The 16,276-nt window shown below is 50.2% G+C and overlaps 1 protein-coding gene across 1 annotated transcript; it reads right to left on the bottom strand.

Annotated features, from left to right (window-relative positions):
* Positions 1–1,238: 1,238 nt before the first annotated feature.
* Positions 1,239–2,228, bottom strand: LOC132320257 (olfactory receptor 14A16-like). Its single transcript, XM_059832528.1, has one exon. It carries the CDS (start codon positions 2,226–2,228, stop codon positions 1,239–1,241), a length of 990 nt encoding a protein of 329 aa, XP_059688511.1.
* Positions 2,229–16,276: the final 14,048 nt, after the last annotated feature.

Below are 16,276 nucleotides of genomic sequence, written 5' to 3'. Positions count from 1 at the left end.
TGCTGAGCATCCTTGTCTCCCTCCTCAACCAGCAAATAAGTGACTTTTATGTGCCACTTTGTCCTCACTGGCTGTTCCTTCCAACACAAAGCCCTGGTTATCTGAGGAATTGCCAATGCCTGTGGGTTATGCACAACCAATCTGGTTTCTTCCAATGGCCTGCTAATGCTCCTCTAGCACCCAAAATTTCTCAGTCCCCGACTTGCTTGACTCCTGTACATATCTCCATATCCCACCACTGAAATGCATGTCCTCCTTCTTCTGCTGCCTCAAAATCCAAAGTCAACCTATTTCACTTCAGCATGACACCCCCTCAGCACCGCCTCTACTTAAAGTCTTCTTCCTGCCTTTAACACACCCACGGCTGTGCACACCCCGCTCTCTCCCTGCACTCCCATGGGTCTCACAAAATCTTCCCGCTTCCCCTGCAGTTATGGGACCTCCCTCTGGGAGGGTCATGCATTTTCCAGCATCATGGATGGTTCTTGTGGTCCATCCGAGTGTGGGTCCATCCAGGAGCCCTGTCTCTGCACACAAGCCCCCTGATGCGAGCCCTCACCCTGCGCAGTCATGCAGTACAAGCTGTAAATTGAAGTTTTTCTCTTGCAGGAACTTTCCAGCTCAGCCCAGCTCCCTCCAAGACCTCCTACCTCCCCTGCCCTCTCTCCAGCCCAGCCCACTCTGGTCTGGCCCCACAGCACTACTTGCCACAGGGTGCTGCAGAGCTCTGGGCACTCATCCCAGAGCCCCAGCCCCTCTGAAGGGCACAGCAGACCCTGGGGGGCAGAGAGGAGTCAGCCCCGGAGGTTGGAGGCCACAAGGACTGGGAGGTCAGTGACACCCTGTGTCCACTGTTCTCCTCTCCCACATATCCCAAGAAGTCCGCATCCCCTCCGTGCCATCCCATCTCCCCAGGCTGGCACAAGAGCCCATGTCCCTGCAGTTCTCAAGAGCTCGTAATCCCTCCAGGACAAAGCAGCCTGCCCCAAGGTGATGCAGCCAGAAAGGTGTTTCTATTTCCCATTCATTTCTGCTATGCTGAGGATGGATCTTAGACCAAGAAGTTGCTGCAGGTTCTTTTATTTTCTTAAAGAAAATGGTTTCCCATTTATACAATGTCTCTGGCTCACATAAGATGGATGGATCACTAAGGGGAGGAATAATTATATTTATTTGAAGACAAGAACATCAAAAGTGGAAAAAGGAAAAAAAAATACAGGAAAGGCAGACTTGGCCTGTCACGACCTACACTGGGAGTCAGCTGCAGAGGAAGATAGGCAGCCTATGGCTGCTGAAAGATGTCCAGTTACCAGTTTGCTGAGGGCATCCTTGAGCTCCTGGTTCCTCATGCTGTAGATGAGGGGGTTCACTGCTGGAGGCACCACCGAGTACAGAAATGACACCACCAGATTGAGAAGTGGGGAGGAGATGGATGGGGGCTTTAGGTAGGCAACCATGCTGGTGCTAAGAAACAGGGTAACAACAGCCAGGTGAGGGAGGCAGGTGGAAAAAGCTTTGTGCCGTCCCTGCGAAGAGGGGATCCTCAGCACAACCCTGAAGATCTGCACATAGGACAGCACCATGAAAACAAAACACCCCAAAACCAGAAAAGCACTAACCACAATAAGCCCAACTTCCCTGAGGTAGGTGTCTGAGCAGGAGAGCCTGAGGATCAGGGGGATTTCACAGAAGAACTGGTCCACAAAATTGCCTTGGCAGAGTGGTACTGAAAAGGTATTGGCCGTGTGCAGCACAGCATAGAGAAACCCACTGCCCCAGGCAGCTGCTGCCATGTGGACACAAGCTCTGCTGCCCAGGAGGGTCCCGTAGTGCAGGGGTTTGCAGATGGCCACGTAGCGGTCATAGGCCATGACAGTGAGAAAAAAATACTCTGCTGACATCAGAAAGAAAAAGGCAAACACTTGAGCAGCACATCCCCCATAGGAGATGGCCCTGGTGTCCCACAGGGAATTGGCCATGGATTTGGGGAGAGTGGTGGAGATGCAGCCCAGGTCAAGAAAAGAGAGGTTGAGGAGGAAGAAGTACATGGGGGTGTGGAGGTGGTGGTCACAGGCTATGGTGGTGATGATGAGGCCATGGCCCAGGAGGGCAGCCAGGTAGATGCCCAGGAAGAGCCAGAAGTGCAAGAGCTGCAGCTCCCGTGTGTCTGCAAATGCCAGGAGGAGGAACTCGGTCATGGTGCTTCCATTGGACATTTGGTCCCTCATGGCATGGGAGCCTGTTCATGGAGGAAAAGGAATCAATAAGTTAGGAGAGGTTTCTCTGAGAAAAATCTATTTTATTTCTTGTAGAAATCCCCAAATCACCAGTCCCTAATGAAGAAGACGTTTGGCAGGTCCCTTTTGTGAGCTCTGTTTGGTGCTGGCTGAGGGTGTTCCTGGCAGCAGTGCACTCTGAGGTGGGCTCTGGAGGAGCCAGCGCTGCCCTACAGCAATAGGGAAATAGGAACGCAGGGTCTATGGCTAAATCCGCTCGTGATATCAAAGAGCTTTTCCCCACTGTCGCTCCCAAGTCACCAATCCCGGAGCAGAGGTGTGAGGATTTTGTTTTGTTTATTCTGCTCTAGTGGCCCCACCACCCCTGAGGAGTGATTTAAGGCAGAAATCCTTGGCGTTAGTAGTGCCCTTCAAGTGAAACCTTGTGGGTCCTGAGAAGCAAAGGGGCCGTCCCTTAGTGCAGAGTGAGGACAGCCAGTCTGTCCATCAGCCCTGGTCTCAGCTGCCTTGTGCTGGCACCTCTTTGAGCTGGAGGACGATAGCACTCAAGTGTTCTCCCCAAATGAAAATTGACACTGCTGAGAGCAAAAGAAATGCAGTTTCCAAGTGCAGACCTCCAAACCCCTCACCCTGCCTCAGCGTACCCAAGGAGGAGCTCAGCTCTCCCCTCCCAGCCAGGGGCACAGAGGGCTCACTGCCGCTGCCTGCGTGGAGCCACCCAGCAGCATTTCTGTGGCCTTAGCGCTGACTTGTCTTCTCCATGGGGCTCCTGCATAACACAGAGATGCCATGGGTGAGCTGTGCCCTTCTGGAGGGCACCCTGCAGCCCAGCAGGACCCCCCAGGGAAAGAGTCAAACATCCTAATAATGGGGCATCCAAAAAGTGGATTGGCTCTCTCCCAGACCTGAAAAATGCATTGCCACAGGCTGTGCTACATCTACATGGGGGAAGAGACCTGATGGGGGGTGGTGTGTGCTCCAGGGGAGGTTTCTGCACTGCAGGGGATGGCAGGGAGGTACCCAGTTCCCCCTCCCACAGTCTTTCTGAGAGTAGCTCCCTCTCCCTCCCTGCCCATGTCTCTGCTGCCTGGAGCTCTCCCTGCCAGGAGCTATTTCCCTGTCCCCATGTGTCTGCTCCCTGCCAGTGCTCAGAGACCCCAACGCACCCACTGTGTGCTCAGCTCTGCCCTGCAGACACCTCCTGGCAGCAGGGCACTGCCCAGGGGCATCTCTGTGTGTGCAGAAGCTAAGGAGCAGCTCAAACAAGTCCCACAGAGACCACCGAGGTGATGCTGTCGTGCTGTCTGTAGGCTGAGCAGTGCCTTAGGGGACTAGATGAGGTTCCTTGCAGACCTACCCATCTCTCAGTGCAATGCTCCTGGAGTCTTGGTGTCTTGTGCAAATTCAAGACCTCCATCACTCTTTCCCTGCCCTCTCTCCTCTCCCTCAGTGCAGGACATGAAATGAGGGTCGGGAAAGCAACTTTGTCTCAAAGAGCAACTTCATTGACCTTCCTATGGCAAAGTCTCCTCTGGAAACAGCCCCTTGGTGAGCTCGACCTGGGATCTCTCAGTGTAACAGTTAAGGTGTCTCAGAGAGTTGTCCACACCTGATGGATCCATTTCCATTCCCACCCATCCAACTAGTATAAACTTTAATGCAAAGACTCAGGAATGCACAAGCTGAAGCAGGAAAGCCTTGCCTTGACTGTCATCTTTGAAAGATCCTCTCCAGAAATGTGCTGGGGGTGATGTGGAGCTGTGAGCAGCCCTGACACACGCAGCACCCTCTCAACAGCAGAAGGACCCTGCCTGGCTAGCGGTCACTCCTTCCACCCTGAGCTTCTCCCCGCAGTGCCCTGGGGAGCTCCCTGGGCAGGCTGAGTGCTGACCCTGGCAGGCAGTGGAGTCCGTGTCCCAGCTCACAGTGCCCTGGGGTGCAGGGACCCTGCTCTGAAGGACAGCCCTGGGCACCCCTGGATGCACACCCACCTTTACACCCCTGCAGCCGTCCCCGGGAGAAGGCAGCAATCGTGCCCTGTCCCTCTGAGAGTGCAGGGAGGAATCCCTGCTGTGGAGCACATCCTTCTCCTCTATACTAGGGAATCTGTGAGAGTCCTCCAGGAAGTTCCTACAGGCTATGGGATGAACCAGGTCTAGGACACCCCTGCAGAATACTCATTTTTATTGCCCTGCAGCTCAGAGACTTACCATATAGAGGGCTGTGAAGATTTCTTTGCCAGTCAACTCTCCTTTGTCCTCCCATTCCACACTGCCTTTAAGCTCTCTCTGCCTCGCTCCTCTCCCCTCAGTGCCTGCAGGCAGTGCCCTCAGCCCTGCTGCGCTTTGAAGAAAAGCTGCTCCTGGGCAGAGCTGTCTCTCTGCAGCACTGCCCACTTGCCATCAGCTCCCTCCCTCCACCCCAGGAGCCCAGCCCAGCTCAGCAGCAGAGGACCAGCCCAAGGCAGCACTTTCTCTGCCCCCTCTGGGCTCCCTCCAGGTGTCCCTGGGGCTCTGGGGGAACCTGCTGTGAAACAGGCTGAAGGAATCACTGCTGTTCCCTTCCTCAGCTGGGGAGAGACGCTTCTTTCCAGCACTGTCATTTTCCTGCTCAGAGATAGAGTTCAATCTAATTATCACCTTTCCTTGTCCCATCAGTAGGCAGAATACCCAGTGAGTGTGAGGGATCTCCTTTACCACTTCTGAGGGAAGAGATTCAGCTGAGGCAATCGAGGCATCTCATCCTGGGTTTGTAGTCCTGGGGCTGGAAGGGCTCTCAGCTCCCCTTCCATGACTGCCACAAACCCACAGGAGGTGGGATTTCTCTTGCCTCTCTTCAGGTGTGCAAAAATGGACATTTGCATGGGAGCTTTTTGTCTCAGCTCCCCTGCTAATTAATGGTGATGAAGGGCAGGAGTGAGTGCTTCAGATGCAAATACCTGGTGGCATCTGAGGTGCCAGAGGTGGCCCAAGGTATGTGCAGGAAACTGCAGGCTCTAGTGGAGCAATTATCATGGACAGGGCAGTGTCCATCTTGGAGGCCATTGGGAAATTCCTTTGGCCAACTGAAATGACAGCAGATGGCCACATTTAGGAGAATGAAACTTGTCCTCACTTAGTATGGAGACAGCAGCCTATAGAGGTATTTGTCTGCCCCAGTGGAGTTATTTTGCACCAGGAGAGCTAAGTTCCTCTCTTTCTCTTCTCCATCACCTATATGTATTAGATCAGCATTGACTATGGTGTCTCATGGTCTCCTGCCAGGGCTGCACAGCCCAGGCCCTCTTCCATCTGGAGTCAGTGAGAGCAGGGTTTGCTCACTCTGTGGACCCCTCATGGCATCTTTCTCATCATCTGCATCTACATCTGCATCTACATCTAAAACTTATATAATCTTTTACTTTGCATCTGCTATCCATTCCGAGCACATCTCTGCCATGTAGCAAAGTATTTACATATATGGGGTCTTGGGACTCAGAGTTCCAGTTTAGTTTGTGACAAGTCTGAGGTGGGCCCCAGCGGGCAGCAGCTGAGGTGCTGCAGCCCAAACGTGCACCAATGCCCTCAGCCTGGGGCACAGACAGGAGGAGCTGGAGCCCTGCGTGCCATCACAGAAGTGTCGCATTGATGGAAGAACTGCCAAGGTGTGGTGATGTTACCGAAAATCATAGCGAAGAAAACCGTCCAAGCCAAATGACAGTTTAGAAAGGCAACATTGGTTTATGGCAGCGCTGGGTGATATTGTCATAGCCTTCTAGTAAAGATAAATTCACTGGTATAGTGCCCCGTGGAATAGGCTGACTGGCCGAGTGAGGGATCGAAATGCATATTGTAACATTGGTAAGATTATGCATTTTGCCAAACCCTTGTATTAAAGTTAGAACGAGGTTTTCATCCGAATCCGTATTGACCTCTTCATCTATATCGATTTCTGCATTTCCTGACATCGCTGCAAGAGATATAACCCAGAACTTAAGGATTCCCATTCCCACTTAGCACTTGTGGTTTTAATGCCTTGACCATTGTTTCAATTCCCCAGTGAGTTTCTTGGTGTTTTCTATTGGCTATTTCACGCATGGTCTCTTGGGTAACTATTACTTGGTGTGAAGGGGTTACCCACCATCCTTCTTGAGTTTTGGTTGCCTTCAGTAGGTTAGATAATTGATTACCTTCTGCTGTATATTGTGGACTTTTAGGTCCCAAGTTCTGAACTTTTTCTGGCAAAATGAGCAATATTTGACCTTTAGTTGCTTCGTTGGCAACTTTATCTGCCATACATTTCCCTATATGCATTGGGCTATTTCCAGTTTGATGTGCCTTGCAATGCATAATTGCCACAAATCCGGGTAAATTAATTGCCTGTAGTAATTGTTGGATTGTTGGCCCATATTTGATTGGGGATCCCTAAGATGTTAGAAGTCCCCTTTCTTTCCAAATAGCTCCATGAGCATGGACCACTCCAAAGGCAAATTTTGAGTCTGTCCAGACATTAACACTTTTGCTTGACCAACCTGATCTCCTTTTATGACCAGGTGACCCGCCTAGGGGAAGGCTCTTGATGTTGTCTACCTGGACTTCAGCAAAGCCTTCGACACTGTTCCCCCCAGTATTCTCCTGGAGAAGCTGGCGACTCGTGGTTTAGACAGGTACACTCTTTCCTGGGTTAAAAACTGGCTGGATGGCCGAGCCCAGAGAGTTGTGGTGAATGGGGTGAAATCCAGCTGGCGGCCGGTCACAAGCGGAGTCCCCCAAAAACCAAAACCCCACATCCCTCTGCAGAGCCTTCCGACCCTCAAGCAGATCAACACTCCCTCCCAACTTGGTGTCGTCTGCAAACTTGCTGAGGGAGCACTCTATCCCCTCATCCAGATCATCAGTGAAGACATTAAACAAGACCGGTCCCAAAACTGAGCCCTGGGGGACTCCGCTTGTGACCGGCCGCCAGCTGGATTTCACCCCATTCACTACAACTCTCTGGGCTCGGCCATCCAGCCAGTTTTTAACCCAGGAAAGAGTGTACCTGTCTAAACCACAGGCCGCCAGCTTCTCTAGGAGAATACTGTGGGGAACAGTGTCAAAGGCTTTGCTGAAGTCCAGGTAGACAACATCAACAGCCTTCCCCTCATCCACTAGGCGGGTCACCTGGTCATAGAAGGAGATCAGGTTGGTCAAGCAGGACCTGCCTTTCATGAACCCGTGCTGGCTGGGACTGATCCCTTGGGTATCCTGCACGTGTCCCGTGAGCGCCCTCAAGATAAGCCTCTCCATAACCTTCCCCGGCACCGAGGTCAGGCTGACAGGCCTGTAGTTCCCCTGTAGTTCCAACTTAGTGATTCTGTGATTCTGTGATTCTGTGATACTTCAGCATCCGGCTTGGTGACAACCAGTGTCCTCCTTTTTGTTCCAGTACTGCTGTAAATGCATGGGGTACAAATACGGTTAATTTCTGCCCAAGTGTCAATTTTTCGGGCCTCTTGGATCAATAATACTGTAGCTGCCACTGCTCGGACACATGCTGGCCATCCTCTGCTAACATTATCTAACTGTTTTGAAAAATTCCCCACGGGTCTTTTCCATGATCCCAACTTCTGGGCCAAGACCCCTAAGGCAATATGCAGCCTTTCATGCACAAACAGTTCAAATGGTTTTTCCAAATTCAGAAGGCCTAAAGCTGGAGCATTCATTAAGGCCTGTTTCAATTTTATGAATGCATCTCTGCACTCCTGAGTCCAGACAAGGAGATTTCCTTCCCCTTGTACAGCTTCATATAAGGGTTTGGCAATGAGTCCAAAGTCTATTATCCACAGGCGACACCATCCGGCCATTCCCAGAAATGCTCTGAGCTCTTGTTTTGATCTCGGTTCAGGGATCTGGCAGATGGCCTCTTTTCTTTCAGTTCCAAGACTACGTTGGCCTTGGGAAATTGTGTACCCTAGATACATTACCTCTTGCTGGGCGATTTGTGCCTTTTTCCGGGACACCTTGTACCCTGCTGACCCCAAAAAAGTTTAGGAGCTCTATAGTCATGTGTATGGAATTCTTCTTGTCACTTGCGGCTAACAGTATGTCATCTACATATTGTAGCAAGGTGATGTTTTTATGCATCTTTTGCCAATCCTCTAATTCCTTGGCTAATTGATTTCCAAAGATTGTAGGACTGTTCTTAAATCCTTGTGGTAATACTGTCCAACACAACTGGGTCTTTCTACCTGCCTTAGGACTCTCCCACTCAAAAGTGAACAGTTCTTGACTTTTGGTTGCTAGTGGAAGGCAAAGGAAAGCATTTTTTAAGTCCAGTACAGTGCACCATTTGTCTGTTTCCTTCAAAGTGGTCAAGAGAGTGTGTGAAATTGCCACTACTGGGTGAACATCCTGTACAATTTGATTTATAGCCCTTGGGTCCTGGACCAGTCTTTATTCTTCTGAATGCGGTTTTTTAATTGGCACGATCGGGGTGTTGTATTCTGACTGACACTCCTTTAACAATCCAAAATTTATAAATCGTTCTATTAAAGGTTCTAATCCCTTTCTTGCCTCTAATTTAACTGGATACTGTTTTCGTCTTACCGGTCTGGCATCTGGTTTCAACTGAATGATTACTGGTTCTGCCATTAGGGATCATCTTGGTACTCCTGAAGCCCATACTAGAGGTGTTACAGCCTGTTCAACTTCTTCTGGTATGTGCACACTCTCAACTTCCTTCTGTAACATAAAAACTGGAGCATCCAAACCTTTACTTTCAGGAACATGAACTTGGATTTTTCCTCCTTTGAAAGTAATTTGTGCATTTAATTTGCTTAATAAATCTCGTCCTAATAGCGGCACAGGGCAATCTGGGATATAAAGAAATTGATGGGTTAACACCCTTTTCCCAATTTTAAACTTTAAAAGCTGGAAAAATGGCTGATTTTCTCTCCACCCTGTGGCACCAATAATAGAAGTACTCTGATTACTCAAATTAGCTTCACATGTATTTAATACCGAATAAGTGGCCCCTGTATCTATTAAAAATTCTACTTTTTCATTCCCCAACTTTGCTATAACCAGGGGTTCTGTTGGGGCGGGTTCCGATTTTTCCCACAGTCTCCCTCAGTCTGAACCTATTGTCATCATTTTAGCAGCCTGATTTGGCATCTCCTTATGACTCTGTCTTTTCAGCTGCGGGCACTCCCTTTTCCAGCGTCCTTTTTGCCTGCAGTAAGCACACTGATCCACCTCCAGCAGTACTTCAACCCTCCGCAATCCACCAGGAAATCTTTTTCCCTTTACGGGGACTGTGAATTTGCTAGTTTCTTGGGCTATGGCTACTGACAGCATCTTATTATCTTTAAGCCTTTCTTTTCTCTGCTTCACTTCCTCCACGTTTTCCCTGTTGTTATACACTTTCCAGGCATGCTCTAACATTTTATCCAATGAACGAGCGTCTGCCCCCTCCAGTTTCTGTAATTTCCATTTTATGTCCGCATTAGACTGTTCCATAAAGATGTGGATCAACGAGACAGCATCTGCTTCATTGTCTGCATTCAAATCAGTATATTTTCTCGCAGCCTCCATGAATCTTTCAAAGAAAGAAGAGGGGTCCTCATTCTTTCCTTGAATGACCTGATACAATTTAGACCAATTCTTTGATTTTGGAATTGCATTCCAGACACCATACATAATCAGTTGCTGGTATTCAGATAATAACAATCTTTGAGCCTGGATGTTAGGATCCCAATCGGAATTATTAGAAGGGAAATGATCCTCTATCCATCCTGCTATTACAGCTTGTACATGCACCCGTTCTGCTTCCTCCTTAGCTTTAGCCAGAATCAATCTTTTCTCATCATAGGACACTAAATTATTCAAAATGACTTGCAGATCTTTCCAGTCCGGATCCTGATTTTTGATTATAGTCTCCATAACCTTTGCCACCCGCTCGGGATCCTCCCTATATTCACCTGCCATTTCTTTCCACGCCTTCAAATCCGACACTGAAAACGGCACTTTCACCCAAACTGGTGGCTCATCCAGTCCTATGACTTGCCTGAGGGGGGCTTGTCCATTAGCCTGCACATTCCGAGCATTTCCTCTCCTAGTTCTCCCTGCCACCGGACTAAAATCCTCCTCGCTGGAACTGTCAGAATCATTATCTCTCTCCTCTCTCCTTCTGTGGTTCGCCTAAAACAGCTTTTTATTATCAAAAGTGGAAAATAGTAGCAATAGGATAGAGTTGAAGGAAAAGGTAGAAATCAAGCAAGCAGTCAGAATAAAGTCGCAAGAATAGTCACCACCATGAATCCATGGCATCCTGGGGGTCTGAGCCTCTCCGTGGTTTCGCAGTGGGCAACCGCACAAAGTTTACTTCCACAGTTCCTTTTATCCCCCCATTCAGGGGCTGCGGTTTCCACGACAATTGTAGGTACTTGCAAGTCTTCGCGTTCCTGCATATGCACACACGTCTCACACTATTGCTTGACTGGGCAGGATGATGTTTCACAAACCAGAGGCCTCGGTGTCGTTGCAGCTGTCCTTCCCGCATTCTGCGGCCAGCTTAAACAACCAGTCTTCGTTCACCTTAAACAAGCAATCTGTGAGACACATGTTTCACAGTTCAGTCTCTCACACTACATCACAGGACAATTCAGGGTGGAAGGGAGCTCAGGCGGTCTCTAGTCCAACGCCCAGCTCCAAGCAGGGCCAGCTCTGAGGTCAGACCAGGTAGCTGAGTAAACGTCAGCATCCACAGAGAGAGTTGACACATGAACCGGGCAGCTAAGCCACTGCTGCAAAAATGGAGATGAGGCATTTGACCAGCTCCCTGAACACAGCTATGGGTATGCCATGCCGCCTGAGATTCCTGGGAACAGCCACCTTCTTGTCCAGAGAAGCGGGTTCCTTATGCAAGTTTCCTGGCATATCTGCAGACCGTGGGGCGCTCTAGGCTGCAAACAGAATTGAAACAAAGCCTCTGGCTTGGGTACTGCCAACTTACTAGCTAAAAGAGAGGGAGCTGGAGCGACCTCAGCACTTCCAGGTTCCTGATGAAGACTTAAGCTCTCTGAGAAAGGAGCTGAAGATGACGATTTTGAACTAGCAGAGTCTTTAGATCATTTCACATGTGGGGGCTCTGTTCCCCCTTTTCAATCATTGGCACCCAGGAACCTCACCTGCTTTTCCTTCCTCTCCTCCCCAAACCTGACCAAGGGATGGGAAGAAAGGAAGCAGAAAGGCCCGAGGCCTCTGTGAATCAGCTGGAGTCTGGCACTTGGAGGGCCACGGTGTCATGTCATTGAACATCCCATAAAGAACCAAGCTGGGAAGTGAGTCTCTAAGCCCGAAACAGCAAGGTGCATGGACTAGCAAGGCTGTGTCTATGGCTGTGTCTGTACACCTACAGCATAGATCAAGCTGGGGCTGAAACTCAGGCCTGGGTTTAAATGGTCTGCTGGGCCCATGGATGGAGTTGTGGGTTGAGGCCACAGGTGAGGCTGGTCAGGGTCATGAAGCCTTATGGATGCTCTCAGGGCCTTGGCACTGCTCCCATGGGATCCCACCTGCCAGTGCCCCCAGTAGGCCAAGTTCTCATTCCCTGATGTCCAGGGTCTTTGCTCTGTTACTCTCCTTCCCACATCCCTGGGGATGCGGGAGATCACAATTTCATGGTCACCACAGTCAAGGCGAACACTGCTCTTCACAGCCCTGACCATCTCTTCCTCTGTTGGGACTACCAGGTCCCGGTGAGCAGAAGACTGAAAGGACCATTTGGCAGCTGTGCTAAGAACGTTTCTGCAAACACCACAAGAAATTTCCTGGATGGTTTGCATCCTGCCGTCTCCCTTGACCAGTGACTACAAAGGAGACTGCGTCCCCCATAAAAGCCAGGTTCTACGATCCACAGATTTCCTCAGGTCATTTAAATAAGACACTGTTCATTCCTCACCCTGACTCTATGACCTGTAACTGGTCCTGGATCTGGCTGGGAGGGAGTTAATTTACTTCATCGCAGCACATATGGTGCTGTGCTTTGGGTTTGTTACTAAAACAGCGCTGATAACACACGGGTGTTTTTGCTGTGACTGAACAGTCCTTGCAGAGTGTGAAGGCGTTCTCTCTCTCACACTCTGCCCCCACAGAAAGTAGGCTGGGGTATGCAAGAAGTTGTCAGGGGCACAGCTGGGACAGCTGACACAAAATGACCAAAGGGATATTCCATACCTATGGTGTTAGGCGCAGCAAAACACAAAAAACCCCAACCCTCAATGAAGGAATGGAAAAGGGGAGATAGTCGTGGTCATGGCATTTGTCTTCCCAAGAAACTGATACCTGTGATGAAGCCCTTCTCCTTGAAATGGCAAAACATCTGCTTGCCGATGGGACGTAGCCCCTGAGTTCCTCATTTTGCTTTGCTTGCACACACAGCTTTTGCTTCATCTATTAAACTGTCTTTGTCTTGACCCATGAGTTTTCTCTCTTGTGTGCTTCTGATTCTCTCCCCCATCCCGCTGGGGGTTGTGGGGGCAGGGAGGAGGGAGCAAATGACTCTGTGGGTGCTTAGCTGCTGGCTGGCTTCAAACCAAACTGAATATGTACCACAGTGTCATCCTTTCTGGCCTCTCCTTTGACCCACTGTTACAGTCCATTTGGGTCTCTCAAATTTACAGGACAATGTCCTCTGTGATTTAAACTTTATTTCATGAGCTCATTTGGAAATACGATAAACAAACATGACAAACGGGCTCAATCGCCTCTCAACCAGACTAGTCTATCACGTCAGTTCACTTATTCACCATTCAAGTCATATAACTTATAACCTGTAACTCTTAGTATCATGCACCTATGAGCAAAAAGGAAAAGAATTAGTTACCTAGCTGAGTAAGAGTGCTCACATCCTTCCCTGTCTGTCACAGTGTGGGCGTCCCCTGTATTACACCGGGAAGCATGAAAGCCTCAGCAGTCCAGCTGCTGTTGGATCCGCTTCAAAACCTTTTTGGGGTAAGAGGGTGTTTTATACCCTCCAGCTTGGAGGTTTGGTTTATAACATTTCTATAAGTTAGTGGATTCTGAGGAAACTGCCAGACAAAAGATAATGGCTGCTGGAGACAGCAGTATACAGGTGATAATGGCTGCATCGTGGCCCTTTAGCTCTTTCTGGCCACCTGTCCTGCCTCCGTGGTGCTCTCGCTTTGACCTAATGGCGCTGCTCCCAGCATACATCAGGCCTTAGCACGAGCTGGGTTAGCCACAATCTAAGCTGGAGTGGAATGAAGAGTCACACCCACTCACAGAAGTTCCCCCCTAACCTGTTGCCTGTCCCACAGAGGAGCTCCATATATCTGAGCTGCCCTGTCGTCACCCAGGACATCCCGCCCTCCTTGTCCTCCCTGTTGGTCTCTCCAAAAGATGCTGCATCTCTACCCACCACAAAAGCTGTGTGAGCTGTCCTTCCCACCTCAGCTCTTATTCCACCAACATCACAGCTTTGTTATGGCACACGGGGCTCCTGCTGCCTGTGCCCCCGGCTGCGGGCTCTGGTGCCCATTTGGGCTGCGGTACCTCAGATGTGGCATCAGCGCCAAGGGCAGATTTGTCACATGGAAAGCTGGTACCAAGAGATTGGGCTCCTTGTGTGGCAAAGCTTTGCTTCAGAGCAGAGGCATGCCGGAGTGGACGGCAGGTGGCAACTTAATGAGGAATGCGGTTCCCACAGAGAGAGCAAATCTGCAGTCCCCAAGGCCAGGGAGAAACAGGCCTGGGCTGTGCAGCCCTGGCAGGAGAGGGCTTTGCTGTCCCAGGTGACTCTGCAGCACCGTGGGGGCTGTGACGGAGGCGAAGCCCATCTCCAACGACAAGCGGCTGCTGCTGAGAAAGTCACTGGGGAGGACGTCATGCTGGGGGCTGACTGGTTAGAGAGCAGCTCTGCAGAGAAGAAACCTGGGGTCCCAGAGGACAACAATCTGAGCATGAGCCATCAATGCACCCCCACGGCAAAGGCCAACAGCCTCCTGGGCTGCATCAGGAAAAGCATTGCTGACATATTGAGGGAGTGACCCTCGCCTGCTCCTCAGCACTGGTGAGGCCATATCTGGAGTGCTGTGTCCAGTGCTGGGCCCCCCAGTACAAGAAAGTCGTTTGACCTGATAAAGCAAGTCCATCAAAGGACCCCAAAGCTGATTTAAGGGACTCTAGCATCCTTCACAGGAGGAAAGGCTGAGAGATCTGGGACTATTCAGTCTGGAGAAGAAAAAGCTAAGGGGAGGAGATATTAATGTGTATAAATACCCGGGAGAGCATGAAGATGAGGGAGCCAAAGTCTTCTCAGTAGATCCCAGTGGCAAGACAAGGGGGAACGGACACAGCTAAAAATACATGAAATTCCATCTGAATGCAAGAAAACACTTTTTGACTGTGAGGGTGGTCAAACACTGGAACAGGTTGTCCAGAGAGGTGGTGGAGTCTCCATCCATGGAGATATTCCAAAACCACCTAGACAAGGTCCCGAGCAATTTGCCATCACTGACCCTGCCTCAGAAGGCGGGGATGACTAGGTGATCTCCAGAGGTCCCTTCCAACCACAATGATTCTGTGACTCTTTGAGTATGGAGGAGAAAAGTAAGACTGAAAGAAATGAACAACACATAGTCCTGAACACAAATGCCATGGGATCCCATGGAGAGGACCCACGCTGGAGCAGAGGAGAATTGTGAGAAGGATGGAATGGCAGAGATGTTACGTACTGACCGTAACCCCTCCATTCACCATCCCCACTGCTCCTCTTTGGGTTGGGGTGGGTAGAAGAATTGGGAATAATGGAATAATTTGAGCCTGGGAAAAAGGAGTGGTCTGGAGGAATGGTCTTTAAGATTTTTGTCATAGTTCTAACTCACTAAATCTTTTTTAATTGTCAGTAAATTAAATTGACCTTCCCCAAGTCAACTCTTCTTTGCCCATGATAGTAATGACTAAGTGAACTCCCTTTTTGACCTTGACTCATGATGTTTTCTGTCTTATTTGCTCCCCTTGTCCCTTTGAGTACGAAGAGTGGGTGAGCAGCCAGGTGGGTGTCTGGCTGCTGGCCAAAGTTAACCCACTACAGGACAGGATTGGGACTGCTGTATCAAGTAGGGAGCTCTCTGGCACAAAAAAGACCCTGACAGACTGGGGCGAGTCCTGCAGAGGCCAGAAGGGTGATTGGGGCCTGGAGCACATTATGTGCAAGGAGAGGCTGAGAGAGCTGGGGTTTTGAGAAATCCCTCAGAGCCAAACACTGGAGCAAAGACCGAGGATGATTGGTGGGATTTCAGTCAATGGAGTTTTTCAAAATTCGTAGAGACAAGGCATGAGCACCTGATCTAGCTGGAGCTCTCTGGGAATGGGCTTGGCTGAGAGACCAGCTGTGGCACGAGCTCTGGGACTTGGCGTGTAATGAGAGTCAGTAGGAAACCAGTTTCCTTTTTACTAATAATGATGGTTGAGTTGGGTATCACTGAGCCCCGAAGGAGGACAGAGGTGACCATGCAGCAAAGGTCCCCTCCTCAGGGCTAGCGTGTATGGTCAGAGATGGAAATGATGGAAATGACCAATGTGTGGGTCTGGTCTGGGACAATTTCCCTGGGGCAGCTTCCCTGGGGTGTCCAGGGAACTTGACACCGACGGGGACCCTCTCTTTTGCACCTATGGTGCCTTGCTTCCTTCACCGTGTCACCTTGCTCTGCACCGTGAGCACCCTGCTCTGTGCCCCACCCTGCACACTCACACAGCTTAGCTCTACACCAGCATTGTCCTCTCCTGAGCACACTCCAGCCCAGCCCAATCCCTCCCCAGCTCTCCCCACTCCCCTAGCCCCATGGCAGTGCTGACCGCAGAGTGCTGCAGTGCTCTGAGCACTTTACACTTTACCTTTGGGTGACACTATCCTGGACACACTCTCACTTTGGGGAGCTCCATTCTCTTCCCACGCTAGGCACAGGCTGTCCATGGAGATCCCCCAGGCTCTCCAGGTGGCTCGGGATTCCTCTCTTGAAGGACATCGGCTGCCATGTCCCATGTGGGAGAGACCTG

This window comes from Gavia stellata, chromosome 34 (assembly GCF_030936135.1).
Source record: "Gavia stellata isolate bGavSte3 chromosome 34, bGavSte3.hap2, whole genome shotgun sequence".
Taxonomy (NCBI): Eukaryota; Metazoa; Chordata; class Aves; order Gaviiformes; family Gaviidae; genus Gavia; species Gavia stellata.
This window is presented reverse-complemented; position numbering and strand designations above follow the sequence as displayed.